The 15,426-nt window shown below is 40.4% G+C and overlaps 1 protein-coding gene across 1 annotated transcript in view; it reads left to right on the top strand.

The window, feature by feature from the left end:
* The window catches only part of LOC120025627 (contactin-associated protein-like 4), a 155,183-nt gene that overhangs the window by 18,629 nt on the left and 121,128 nt on the right, over positions 1 to 15,426 (top strand). The window contains exons 3-4 of the mRNA XM_038970173.1: positions 10,081 to 10,274; positions 13,758 to 13,905. Of these exons, the coding sequence (XP_038826101.1) occupies positions 10,081 to 10,274; positions 13,758 to 13,905 (342 nt within the window). The remainder of the gene's footprint in view (positions 1 to 10,080; positions 10,275 to 13,757; positions 13,906 to 15,426) is intronic.

Raw genomic sequence — 15,426 nt, 5'->3', positions numbered from 1 at the left:
ATTGCATCTTGCCTATGCCGCTCTGTCATTGCTCATCCATATATTTATATGTATATATTTTTATTCCATTCCTTTACTTAGATTTGTGTGTATTAAGTAGTTGTTGTTGAGCTGTTAGATTACATGTTTAGATATTGCAGCACTGTCGGAACTTGAAGCACAAGCATTTCGTTACACTCGCAATAACATATGCTAACCATGTGTATGTAAGCAATACAATTTTATTTGATTTGAAAGTTCACATGTTCCAGAAAGCTTATTTTTTTCCCCTGTGAAGTAGTTACGTGCAACATACTGTATACCGCACGGCAAGCAGTACCGGATCGCCAAGTCTAGGTCCAAGAGGCTTCTAAACAGCTTCTACCCCCAAGCCATAAGACTCCTGAACATCTAATCAAATGCCTACCCAGACTATTTGCATTCCCCCCCCTCTTTACACCGTGCTACTCTCTGTTGTTGTCATCTATGCATAGTCACTTCAATAACTCTACCTACATGTACGTACTACCACAAACTAACCGGTGCCCCCGCACATTGACTCTGTACCGGTACCCCCCTGTATATAGTCTCGCTATTGTTGTTTTCCTGCTGCTCTTCAATTACTTGTTACTTTTGTCTCTTATTCTTGTCCGTGTTTTTTTAAACTGCATTGTTGGTTGGGGGCTCGTAAGGAAGCATTTCATTGTAAGGTCAACACCTGTTGTATTAGGCGCATGTGACTAATACAATTTGATTTGATTTTTTATTTGAGATTGGCATTAGAGAAATGTTACACTGTTTGGCTACAGCAAGTGCTGATTTCATACAAGGGTAAAATATTACACTTGTCACTGATCATTTTTTTCAGACTTGCTCACGGAAAACTGTTATGGTTAATTTAAGTTTTGATTTGAGAGAAAATATGATTTCCTACTGATATTGTTACTATTAACAGGAATATCATGTGTTGATGTAAATGGGCAGCAGCACAGCGGTGGTTTAATGCCCACGTCCATGACACTTCATTAACCCTAATAACCATGCACAGCAGTGGCGGTCGGTGCCGTTTAAGATGAGGGAGGACGATAATATTTTTGATGAGCATGGCCTTATTTCTATTACAGCATATTGGATGACTGTCATTCATATTCCATTCACCCAGCTCAATGTAACATCGATAGGTTTAGGCTACTACATGATACTCAAATTTTCCTTATACCCATCATAAGATTGCTACAACCTAGCGTATGAATGAAAGTTTATAACTTAGGTGCACATTTGAGTAATCAAGCTGACAGACATTGACAAAATCTTGCGTGCATCTAGCTGATCTATGGTGTAATCATTAGTCCAACAGTTGCAAACGAGAGTTCTACTGGACAAATTCCGGTGTGTTTATCCCCGTTTCATTCTGTTTGCTTCCATTTAAGAAACGTTTTTCAACAGAATCAGCGGAATGAATACACCCTTGTTCACATGCAAACACAGATCACTTTCAAAACAGCCATATACAAACAGCACGATCCCTTTAATCGCTGGATAATTCCATATCGCATCTATGCACTCTCCTCCTCTCACCTTTTCCCTTTGCTTGTGGATTTCAGTGCAGAACACATCAGCTGTCTGTGACCAGTCGAAAAAACCTTTCCAAGCCAAACCATCATATCATAACCGCTAACCCTTACACACAGTCTACATAGTTGTCACTATATTAGCTAACGTCAAGTCAGCATAGCTACTAGAACTAACGCATTAGTAAACCCGCTACAATCATGCATTACAGTGTACAGTTAGCAAGCAGTTTAGCAGTTACACCAGTAGGCCCTGGTGGCAATAAATTAATCGAACCAAAAGCTTACCTTGACCTGGAAGAGTTCCCGTGTTGGATAGCCATAGCCAGCTAGGTAACATAGCATCTGTTTTGAGCCGGGTGTTTCAGTAGGCTAAACTGCATTCGCTAGCTAAGTACACTACCGTTCAAAAGTTTGGGGTCACTTAGAAATGTCCTTGTTTTTGAAATAAAAGCACATTTATTGTCCATTAAATAACATCAGATTGATCAGAAATACAGTGTAGACATTGTTAATGTTGTAAATGACGATTGTACCTGGAGGAGGCTGATTTTTTTATGGAATATCTACATAGGTGTACAGAGGCCCATTATCAGCAACCATCACTCCTGTGTTCCAATGGCACATTCTGTTAGCTAATCCAAGTTTATCATTTTATCATTAAATCATTAAAATGTATCATTAAAAGGCTAATTGACCATTAGCAAACCCTTTTGCAATTATGTTAGCACAGCTGAAAACTGTTGTCTGATTAAAGAAGCAATAAAACTGGCCTTCTTTAGACTAGTTGAGTATCTGGAGCATCAGCATTTGTGGGTTCGATTACAGGCTCAAAATGGCCAGAAGCAAATAACTTTCTTCTGAAACTCATCAGTCTATTCTTGTTCTGAGAAATTAAGGCTATTCCATGCGAGAAATTGCCAAGAAACTGAAGATCTCATACAACGATGTGTACTACTCCCTTCACAGAACACTGCAAATTGGCTCTAACCAGAATAGAAAGAGGAGTGGGATGCCCCGGTGAACATCTGAGCAAGAGGACAAGTACATTAGAGTGTCTAGTTTGAGAAATAGACGCCTCACAAGTCCTCAACTGGCAGCTTCATTAAACAGTACCCGAAAAACACCAGTCTCAATGTCAGCAGTAAAGAGGCGACTCCGGGATGCTGGCCTTCTAGGCAGAGTTCCTCTGTCTGTGTTTTTTTGCCCATCTTAATCTTTTCTTGTTATTGGCCAGTCTGAGATATGGCTTTTTCTTTGCATCTCTGCCTAGAAGGCCAGCATCCCGGAGTCGCCTCTTCACCGTTGACGTTGAGACTGGTGTTTTTCGGGTACTATTAAATGAAGCTGCCAATTGAGGACTTGTGAGGCGTCTGTTTCTTAAACTAGACACTAGACACACAGTAACACTTGACATCAAGTTCCTATACATGTGTAGTAATGTTGATTATGACAATAGCAACATTGTTGTTACATAGGACTTTGGAAATTGCTTTATAATTGCATAATAATGGAGAAATTACATAAGTGGAATAAGGAACAGTCACTATCAGCTCATTGCTTTGTAATTAAAATGCAATTACCAAAGTATTATGTAACAACATGCTAATAAACTTTTTCTCAAAGTAATTCCAGTTTTATTTCACAGGCACAACCACAGTTTAATGTTAAGTGTTACTGAGAATTCTAACAGTTACAAAATACGTCTATTAAGTGTCGACAGGAAACTAAATATCCCAAAACTGCCTTCTTGAATCAACTGCAGCCAATGTAGGTGGAAAATCATGTTAGTTTTGTATTCTGAGTAAACATTCCCTTTAAAGACGGTATAGTGTGTGTTTGAAACAAGAGCACTTACCCTCAGATGGACAAGATGTTCAAAGTTGTTTTTCTACGCATCCAACTTGCTCTTTGTAATGTTTGCAAATGGCTTTGAATTACTCTGCAGTATGTTCAGGGATTATAAAATGTATTGCAGCTTTTGACCTTTTCAATGGCATGTTGAAAGAGTCATACAGTAGTTGAGCATCAAAACGTATTTATATACTCAACTAAAATATCAATGCAACATGTAAAGTGTTGGTCCCATTTTTCATGAGCTGAAATAAAAGATCTCAGAAATGTTCCATATGCACAAAAATATAATTTATCTCAAATTCTGTGCACAAATTTGTTAACATCCTTATTATAATCCCTATTAGTGAGCATTTCTCATTTGCCAAGATAATCCATCCACCTGACGTGTGGCAAATCAAGAAAATGATTAAACAGCATGATCATTACACAGTTGCCGCTTATGCTGGGGACAATAAAAGGCCACTTAAAATGTGCAGTTTTGTTACACAACACAATGCCACAGATGTCTCAAGTTTTGAGGGAGCGTGCAATTGGCATGCTGACTTCAGTAATGTCCAACAGAGCTGTTGCCAGATAATTTTATGTTAATTTCTCTACCATAAGCCGCCTGCAACGTTGTTTTAGAGCATTTGGCAGTACATCCAAATGTCCATACCAGACCACGTGTAACCAGGACCTCCACATACGGCTTTTTCACCTGCGGGATCGTCTGAAGAGGGGGAGGGGGTGTGCTGAGGATTATTTCTGTCTGAAATAAAGCACTTTTGTGAGAAAAAACATATTCTGATTGGCTGGGCCTGGCTCCCCAGTGGGTGGGACTATGCCCTCTCAGGCCCACCCATGGCTGCACCCTGCCCAGTCATGTGAAATCCATAGATTAGGCGCTAATTAATTTATTGACTGATTTCCTTCTATGAACTGTAACTCAGTAAAATCTTTGAAATTGTTGCATGTTGAGTTTATATTTTTGTTCAGTATACTTATCTTTACAAAATATCATTGGCTAATTAGTTTGACTTAATGTTGTACACCTGGGACAATGGACATTAAAACCTCTTAAGGATCCATCCATTTTTCAATTTTCGCCTAAAATGACATACCCAAATCTAACTGTCTGTAGCTCAGGACCTGAAGCAAGGATATGCATATTCTTGATACTATTTGAAAGGAAACACTTTGAAGTTTGTGGAAATGTGAAATGAATGTTGGATAATATAACACATTAGATCTGGTAAAAGATAAAACAAAGAAAAATCATGCGTTTTTTGTATTTTTTTGTACCATCTTTGAAATGCAAGTATTTAAGCTTTCTGCACATATCAGACATGTCTATGTCCTGTTCATGTTACTTACAACCTCATGCTAATCACATTAGCCTACGTTGGCTTAACCGTCCCTTGGGGGGGGACACCAATCCTGTAGAGGTTGTTTAAGGAGAATTTATAAAATGTACAGATTGAAATGTATTGTGTAGCTCAAATATGATTGTCAGATAGATTGGAAAAGTTTAGGAGATTGTGTGTGCTCTATTAATTATATTTCTATCTTCAACATGACGTTCCAGATACAGCCCTGCCATTAATTGAAGGAAGCCAATCCAATAGTTTCAGTGAAGTTGTCCCTTCCTGAGATATGTATTCAAATACTTTTTTGTTGTTGTTCATTTCTGAGATCTGTATTCCAATAGTTTTAAAAAGTAGTAATTTTTGGGCGATCTGTATTAAAATATTTGTTGTCACCTCCAAAATAACTATTTGTTCCCCTGCAAATTAGTTTTACTTTTCACAAAGTACAATTAAAAGTATAGTTATCCCAGTTCTGCTTCCCAGCAGCCATAAATAGACATGTTAAAAATGGCCAATTTTTAAGACAGAATAAAACACATGAATGTGTTAATTGCTTGTGAGAATGAGAGATAAAAGCTGATAAACGTGCTTCATACAACCTATTTTCTGTATTTGGATGCATCCCAAATTGCACTCTGTCCCCTATAGAGTGCTCTACTGTTGGTACCCTATACACTACTTTTGACTTGGGCCAGGGCCCATTTGGGATGAATACTCTGTTTTTGTCTTCTGTCTTTGTAGGTGGATTCCTTCCTGGTATTGTGTACTCTTCTACTCTTTGTTCCCCCTGCATGTTGTCTATTCCATCGCCAGTATTGAGCAAAGGTCAATGTGTTTGCTCTCTGCCTCTCATCGCTGTGTCAATGGCAGCATCTGTCTGCTACTAAAGTTAAGTACTTATTCAACCTGGCCTTTCGCTGCCTCTTGTCCTAAATGCCAACACATACGGGCAGCGTGTTGTCTTGCCCCTGAACAGACCAGACAGTATGAGTGGAACCAATAGGCGGTTATATAAACAATAAAGTAGGATAATGAATATAAATAACTACCAACTCATTCACTTCGAATTCAGATAAGGAATAAAACATAGCTTAGTGTACAACATCTAAACATTTACATGTGTACGTAGTATGTCCTAGATTATCTTTATCTTTCTTATTTAGTTTGGTGCAGGTGTGAGGTGCTGAAGGATGTAATTCAATAGAACCTTACATGTAGTGTACATAGTATGGGTATTGTGCTGGCGCACACTTTGGGAGAAGTGTGGAGAATCAGGAAAATCTGGTCCCTAAGTCTCTGTGGGATTCCTACCAGTTCCTGGAGAGTTTTTGCGTCAGCTTAGTTAGATGACATCACTTTTGCAAATGTTAAGTGGCCTTTAACCTCAGTGTTTTTGTGTTGGTTACTTCAAAGGCTCTGTGTGTCTCTCTGTATAGAGTAAGGCCCACTGCAGCTTATTGGGACATTTCTATTCCCAGCTGCGGTGTGACTAGTTTCGGTCCTCTAGCTGTGTTGTGTCTTTGGGCCGGCCCTGCTGGAAGCCTGGGTACCTCCTCTAGACTCCTCTCTGCTCCCACTCCGTCCATCTGGTGTCCGGGGCCCTGAGGGGGTGCTTTTGCCCGACTCAGCACTTTCTACTTCCCCTCTGTCACAGACATTAGCACACCTCTCATCCTGTGGTCCCCTCTTTCTCACGATGGTGTCTCCATTCGACAGTGCTATTTCATCACTTCTTCTCCTCCTCATGTCTCTCTTTGGCTACCCCCTCTCTCTCCCTCCTCCTGGCTCCTGCAGAAGCCAAAGACCTGTTCCTGTTCCACAGCCTGTTGTGTGGTTTCATGGAACAGGACACTTTGCTGATTCGATTGCTCTATTTTTTTCTATCTACATTTACATTTGTTCATTCAGCAGATGCTCTTATCCAGAACGTGCATTCAACTAAGGTAGGTAAGGTAACCATATATCACAGTCATTGCAAGTAGGGGATTGTCATTACATCTAGGGGATTGACTCTAAACCCTACTGCAGTCATATCCAGAGTTCCAGTTTGAGTGGTTACTTTATTTTGAATCCGATTAGTGACTTGAAATGTCACGGAGGACCTTTCTGCACATTTAAACCAGTCTGCTGCATTATTGGAGATGCTCTGCTTTGTCATATGAATATAATTGTATCATGTGTTTGCTACTGGCAAATGGAGAGTGACTGCTTGCTCATATATGAGCCTTGAATATCAATGATACCTGAGAAGAATGTATCCCATGTGTTTGTATGTATTGAAAGAAACATTAAGTTGTGTGTGCATCACCTGATGTTGGATCATTCTTCCTCGTTTTGCTACCAGCTCTGTAGTGGATGTTGATGTGTTTAGGTTCAATTTCGTTGTGCAAGGCTGCTATATTCCCAGAGATGATATGCAGTGCACTGTACAGAATCTGTTAATTGATTATGTACAGTGAGTATACAAAACATTCATTGACATAGACAGACCAGGTGAATCCAGGTGAAAGCTATGATCCCTTATTGATGTCACTTGTTAAATCCACTTCAATCAGTGTAGATGAAGGGGAGGACCCTTTCCTGCAGTCAAATTACCAAATCGCTCTCTAGTGGCCTCGTGGATGGAATGTTAATTGGAAAATCAAAGGGTTTTGTTATATTTCAGTCTTCTGTGATGTATATAAAGTGTAATATTGGGATGCAAACTCAAAATGGAATACATTTCAACTCTATATCTGACATGGTACAAGTGTCTCCTTCTTTTTTAAGCACATAACCATGTGTGTGTGAGGTGTATACTTTTGTTTTAAAGTAGATTTGTTTAAGACTACCAAGAAACACTCTATGACCCTAATTTAGCACACTGCAGTAAATGGTTATTAAAGTAGGATTTTTAAGCCTTGAGACAATTGAGACATGGATTGTGTATGTGTGCCATTCAGAGGGTGAATGGGAAAGGCAAAATGTTTAAGTGCCATTGAACGGGGTATGGTAATAGATGCCAGGCTCACTGGTGCATTTTAATATTAGGAAGGTGTTCCTAATGTTTGGTTAATTCAGTGTATGTCATATGTGCTACAATACTATAGGATACTAGACTGCTACCAAACTAGAGTATGCACAAGCTTATCGTATGCTGTTTGTGTTGACAGGTTTGTTTGTCTAAAGCCCATTTGTTTCTTTAAAAAAATGAAATTCCATCCCCTTAAACTATAAGGTCACCCATATGTTAAAACTTTTTACGCTAGCGGAACATCCGCTGAAAAGGCAGAGAGCAAAATTCTAAAATATTTTTTAGAAATATTTAACTTTCATATATTCACAAGTGTAATACACCAAATTAAATCTTAATTTCTTGTTAATCTACCCATCGTGTCCGATTTCAAAAAGGCTTTACAGCGAAAGCACACCATATGATTATGTTAGGTCAGAGCCTAGTCACAAAAACACATACAGCCATTTTCCAGCCAAAGAGAGGAGTCACAAAAAGCAGAAATAGAGATAAAATGAATCACTAACCTTTGATGATCTTCATCAGATGACACTCATAGGACTTCATGTTACACAGTACATTTATGTTTTGTTCGATAAAGTTCATATTTATATCCAAAAATCTCAGTTTACATTGGCGCGTTATGGTCAGTAATGTTGTGCCTCAAACATCCGGCGAATTTTCAGAGAGCCACATCAATTTACAGAAAAACTCCTCATAAACTTTGATAAAAGATACAAGTGTTATGCACAGAATTAAATATATACTTCTCCTTAATGCAACCGCTGTGTCAGATTTCAAAAAAACTTTACGGAAAAAGCACACCATGCAATAATCTGAGTACGGCGCTCAGACACAAAAGCCATACAGGTACCCGCCATGTTGTGGAGTCAACAGAAGTCAGAAATAGCATTATAAATATTCACTTACCTTTGATGATCTTCATCAGAATGCACTCCCAGGAATCCCAGTTCCACCATAAATGTTGGTTTTGTTCGATAAAGTCCATCATTTATGTCCAAATACCTCCTTTTTGTTAGCGCGTTTAGTTCACAATCCAAACTCACGAGGAGCGGGCTAGTCCAGGCGAAAGTTTAGACGGAATGTCCAAAAAGTTATATAACAGTTCGTAGAAACATGTCAAATGATGTATAGAATCAATCTTTAGGATATTTTTAACATAAATCTTCAATAATGTTCCAACCGGAGAATTCCTTTGTCTTTAGAAATGCAATGGAACGCAGGTCGCTCTCACGGCCACACGCATGACCAGCTCATGGCACTCTGCCAGACATCTGGTTGAAACAGCTCTCATTCTCTCCTCCTTCACAGTAGAAGCCTCAAACAAGGTTCTAAAGACTGTTGACATCTAGTGGAAGCCTTAGGAAGTGCAATATGATTCCATAGACACTGTATATTAGAAAGGCAATGAGTTGAAAAACTACAAACCTCAGATTTCCCACTTCCTGGTTGGATATTTCTCAGGGTTTCGCCTGCCATATGAGTTCTGTTATACTCAAAGACATCATTCAAACAGTTTTAGAAACTTCAGAGTGTTTTCTATCCAAATCTACTAATAATATGCATATATTAGCTTCTGGGCCTGAGTAGCAGGAAGTTTACTCTGGACACGCTTTTCATCCGAACGTGAAAATGCTGCCCCCTATCCCAAACAGGTGAAAAACACACTTTCCCAAACATTCCCCTCAAAAGTGGATTTTTCCTCTCATAGAGTTAAAATATAATGATGGGTACCATCAGCGGGGTACCTGGCCTATTCACAGGGGGTCCTTGGGAAGACTCATAAGAATATAGGCCTAATGATCAGTTGCACATGAGGGGGTACTTCTAGCAGAGCAAAATGTGGATGAGGTAAAATTACCAAAAAAGGTTGAGAACCGTTGAGGTATGTAATACGTTATACAGGGTCACTCATAAACAAATACACGTTATCACACTATTCTCCTAAAAGTTCATGCCTGTTCTTATAGGGTTTGTGATAACACTTTATTTTGAGATGCCCCCGGTGCTCAACAAACTATCAATAGACTATCATTAACAATAAGTTACATGATGTTGGATATGTAACTATGTCTGTGCGTGTTCCTTCTGTCATAAGGCCGGTTTCCCAGACAGAGATTAAGCCTAGTCTTGGACTGAAAACCATTCTCAATGGAGAATCACCATTGGAAATGCTTTTAATGTCCAAGATTAGGCTTAAACGTTGTCCGGGAAACTGCCCCTTTGTGTCTGTGTGTGTCTGTTCCTCTTCTTATAGTTAGTTTATAATGTAAAGAGTTATAATATGTGGGATCCCTGTGTGTTTCTCCTTCAGGTGCCGGAGGCTGGGCTCCTGTAGAGTCTAATAAGTACCAGTGGTTGGAGGTGGACCTGGGGGAGCGGACAGAGATCACAGCCGTGGCCACACAGGGTCGCTACGGCAGCTCAGACTGGGTCTCCTCCTTCCTCCTCATGTTCAGCGACACGGGACGCAACTGGAAACAGTACCGCCAGGAGGACAGCATCGGGGTAAGTCTCAGTGGGCAACCTTGACTAGTGTACGTTGTAGGTAATCATACCTGGAAGACAGTGTCAGGGTCAGTGGGCAACCTTGACTGGTTGTAGTCATTTAAACCTGCAAGACAGCATTGGGGTGAGTCACTGAGGAAAGACCATATGGCTGCATCTGAAATTGCACCCTGTGGCTCCCTTGTGCTACGTTTGACCAGGGCTAGCCTCTGCTCCTAGGCTTCGCTCACGTTGTGGTGAGGTGAAAGCCTGTAGCAGAGGCTAGACCAGGGCCCATGGACTATGGTCAAAAGTAGTGCACTATATAGGAATAGGGTGCCATTTCAGACGCTGCCAAGTACACCATGTAGCCAAACTCTCAAATAGTCTCATAAGTGTCCTTTCACTATCAATGAATAATAGATGAATCACTGGAAGACAGGAAAAGCCCAGCTTAGCTCTATACTGTTGGCTGAGAGAATTGTTGGATATAGCTGCATTTTAGTGTGTTGCCATCCTTGTTACTTGCTTTTGGTACTAAATAGCATTCTGTTAATTTTAGCTGACGCGAGGAAGAGAGAATTAGAAAGATTGTCAATAAGAAAATTCTGATTTCACAACATATGTGCATACAGTTCTCTTCTGTACTCACAGTTTGACTACGCATATTTTTAAGTACTTGGTATCAAATTTCTGCACATATTCTCATCAATCCTAAGAACCTCTTAGAGGGTTTTTCAACTCCAATTGACAGCAGGAGTCTACTATCAGTACCAGTCACAAGTCCTGGTATGTGTTTTTTCTTTCCTCAGACCGGGCTTAATAAGTTTCAGTTTAAGGGATGAGTGTTGTTCTCTCTTTCTTTCTCTTCTATGAGCGAAGGCTTGTCAGACAGGGAGCAGGCGTTGGAGGGATTTGCACCTTGACTCAGGCATATTTCAAAGGGACACCTCCCTCCCGGAGCAAATGAGATGCAGCTTCCTGAGCTTCCTCATAAGCACGCACCTATGGGAACACACACACACAAATGAGATGCAGCTTACTGAGCTTCCTTAGCAGGAAACAGTGGAATTTGTTGGGCTTAACACTTTGCTTCACCAGAAGCACGGCTCATCCTCTCTTCAAAGACGATGAGGATGCTTCTCAGCCCTCCAAATTATGCAACAACACTAAGAAAGTCAATTTCAGTGTGGGACAAACATCAAATGTTATATGATAAACGCAGATTTTCGACACAAAACCAAGATGGAACTCTTTGGCCTGAATGCCAAGTGTCACGTCTGGAGGAAACCTGGCACCATCCATAAGGTGAAGCACGGTGGTGGCAGCATCATATTGTGGAGATGTTTTTCTGCGTCAGGGACTGGGAGACTAGTTAGGATCGAGGGAAAGATGAACGGAGCAAAGTATAGAGTGATGAAAACCTTCTCCAGAGTGCTCAGGACCTCAGACTGGTTCACCTTCCAACAGGACAACGACACTAAGCACACAGCCAAGACACCGCAGGAGTGGCTTTGGGACAGGTCTCCGAATGTCCTGGAGTGGCCCAGCCAGAGCCCGGACTTGAACCCGATCGAACATCTCTCGAAAGACCTGAAAATAGCTGTGCAGCGATGCTCCCCATACAACCTGACAGAGCTTGAGAAGATCTGCAGAGAAGAATGGGAGAAACTTGTCACACTAAATACAGGTGTAACAAGCTTGTAGCGTCATACCCAACAACACTTGAGGCTGTATGTCACGTTCCTGACCTGTTTCTGTTAGTTTTGTATGTGTTAGTTAGTCAGGACGTGAGTTTGGGTGGGCAGTCTATGTTTTCTGTTTCTATGTTTGTTTAAGGGTTGCCTGGTATGGCTCTCAATTAGAGGCAGGTGTTTGGCGTTTCCTCTAATTGAGAGTCATATTAAGGTAGGTGTTTTCACACTGTTTGTTGTGGGTGGTTGTCTCCTGTGTCTGTGTATGTCGTTGCGCCACACGGGACTGTTTTCGGTTTGTTTGTATGTTCGTTCTTTTATGTAGTCAGTTTTCCCTGTTCATGCGTTCTTCGTGTTTCATGTAAGTTCGTCGTCCAGGTCTGTCTACATCGTTTATTTGTTTTGTAATTATCCAAGTGTATTTCGTTTCGTCTTCGTCTTGTTAAATAAATTCATTATGTCATATTCAAACGCTGCGTTTTGGTCAAATCCCTGCTCCTCCTCTTCGGATGAAGAGGAGGAAGAAAGCCGTTACACTGTAATTGCTGCCAAAGGTGCTTCAAGAAAGTACTGAGTAAAGGGTCTGAATACTTATGTAAATGTGATATTTCAGTTTAATAAAAACCTGTTTTTGCCTTGTCATTATGGGGTGTTCTGTGTAGATTGATGAGGGAAAAAAACGATATAATACATTTTAGAATAAGGCTGTTAACGTAACAAAATGTGGAAAAAGTCAAGGGGTCTGAATACTTTCTGAATGCACTTTATCGTCTCCCCTAGCCAACATGAAAGGGAGCTACTGGCCTGGCTCTTGTCTATCTCACAATGATAGTTAGGACGTTAAGTGTTAATTGGGTATTTCACCCTTATTTTAGCGTGTGAACCACCAATTAACTGGAGTGTCAACTTCAAAGGTAGGATGGAATTCTTCAAAGGTAGGATGGAAAACTCCTAGGGGATGAACCCATTATTTATCCATCTTAATGAGAGACAAGGGCAGTGTCCCAAATGATACCATGTTCCGTATTTAGTGCACTACTTTTGACCAGGGCCCATACACAGCACTAGTCAAAAGTAGTACACTAAATAGGTAATAGCATTCCATTTGGGACACAGCCAGGGAACAGGAGGAGAGGACAAATAATAGAACACAATACTGCTATGTAATATGTGCATGTCTTATTAGAAACATAAGTTAGGATCAGAGAGGTTAACGACGCTCATTACTCAAATAGTAGACCTAAGTATTTACCAGCAAACATGAGAACGAAAGAGCATCAGTATTACATTTCTTATTAATCTCATCAGTAACAAACCCCTTTCAGAACCCACTTTATCAATGTGGCCACATGCTCTTCTCAATAGGTGGAGGCAAAGCTATTGGGAGCATTCATCAGTGTGGGAGTATCTATTTTTATTTCATGAAAAAAAAGTGGGTTTGCCAAAGCAGTGGAGGCAAGTGGAAGGAGCTGTAGGAGGACAGAATTATTGTAATGGCTGGAATGGAATGGCATCAAACACGTCAAACATATGGAAACCACATGTTTGACTCAGTTCCATGAATTCCATTCCAGCCATTACAAGTTGCCCGTCCTCCTAGATCTCTTTCTACCAGCCTCCTCTGACCCAAAGAAGAAAAACAATCATATCATACAGTGGTAAATCAGGTAGTGCATATGGTAACTCTTTATTTGGATAGTCCCAAATAGACGGTTTGTAGATGTTCAACTAACTGTCAACAACATTTCAATGAACTATCCATCAACCCTAACCCTCTCTGTATATGTGTGCCCTCTGTGTGCTTCTCCAGGCGTTCACTGGAAACAGCAATGCAGACAGTGTGGTGCAGTTCAAACTGCAGCAGCCAGTCTTTGCCAGGTTCCTACGGTTACTTCCTCTCGACTGGAACCCTAACGGGAGGATAGGCCTGAGGCTGGAGGCCTATGGATGCCCTTACAGTAAGTACAACCAGGGGGGTTGGACAGGACATCATTTCCTTATTGCAATGAGATTACTCTAATCTGGTTGTATTGATGTCATTGCAACCAGTTTTGCCCCCTGGGTATTTTTTTCTATTATTAAACTAGGAAAGAAACTACTGTAGGTGTACATGTACTAACTGCTTTTTTCTTAAGATGAGCCAACAAACAATATGCGAAAGCTGAATCTATTTTATTTTCACTGTTGTCATTTCTGTCTCACACAGACATATACTGTATATTCTTTCTCGTACTCTGGCAGCTAGGCCTCTGTTTCTCCCTCAGTCCAACAACCTATCCCTGGATTGTTTTTTAATCAGTCCACCAGGTAGAGTGATGATTTATGAGTTGTATTACATTAATATATTAATCGTTTTTTTGTTCTTTTTGTAGGTGGCACTAGTGGGAGGAAATGTATTATGAGACAAATGAGAGAGGACAGAGTGGATGTGTTTTGATATGTTATATTGTGTTTTGAATGATTATACGTGAGAGCAGATGGTTTCACTCTCAAAACAATTAGTGTCCAGGGTTTGTTTATACTTATTTATAGCGAATTTATCTGACTTTTGGAGATGGAATTACATTCTGGAAGTTTTTGTTTTAAACACTCAGTGAGTGCTACCAGTGCTATAATTGTTCAACAGCCCAATTCAAATAAATAGTTGTATTTGGTAATTCTTCTGTAATGACCATGTAATCAGTAACCATGTAAAGTAAATGCCAGGGAAGTAGCCTTGTAAAACAGTGTTACCCAAATTACAATAAATTATACACTGAGTTTACCAAACATTAGGAACACCTTCCTATTGAGTTGCAACCCCAACTTTTGCCCTCAGAACATTCTCAATTTGTCAGGGCATGGACTCTACAAGGTGTCGATAGCGTTCCACAGGGATGCTGGCCCATGTTGACTCCAATGCTTCCCACAGTTGTCAAGTTGGTTGGATGTCCTTTTGGTGGTGGACCATTCTTGATACACACGGGTAACTGTTGAGCGGGAAAAACCCAGCAGCGTTGCAGTTGTTGACACAAACCAGTGCGCTTGGCAGCTACTACCATACCCCGTTCAAATGCACTTAAATGTTTTGCCTTGCCCATTCACCCTCTAAACGGCACACATACACAATCCATGTCTCAATTATCTCCAGGCTTAAAAATCCTTCTTTATTAAACTGCCTCATCCCCTTCATCAACACTGACTGAAGTGGATTTGACAAGTGCCATCAATAAGGGTTTATAGATTTAACCTGTATTCATCTGGTCAGTCAATGCCATGAAAAGATCAAGTGTTCTTAATGTTTACAGTGGTATACTCAGTGTATATTAGAGTATGTATGGCAGTGATTTGAAGGCCCCAGCCAGAGGCCATTCTGAGCCCCCCCCCACCTCAAAATAATAGGGATTTATTTATAGTGAAGACATGTCATTGAACTGTAATGTGCCATGAACATAACCAGTCATGATGTTCTCATCTGATTGTCAAACAAATCACTTCAG

The sequence above is a fragment of the Salvelinus namaycush genome, chromosome 31 (assembly GCF_016432855.1).
Source record: "Salvelinus namaycush isolate Seneca chromosome 31, SaNama_1.0, whole genome shotgun sequence".
NCBI classification, from domain to species: Eukaryota; Metazoa; Chordata; class Actinopteri; order Salmoniformes; family Salmonidae; genus Salvelinus; species Salvelinus namaycush.
Note: the sequence above shows the minus strand (reverse complement) of the source record. Positions and strands in the feature narration are given on the sequence as shown.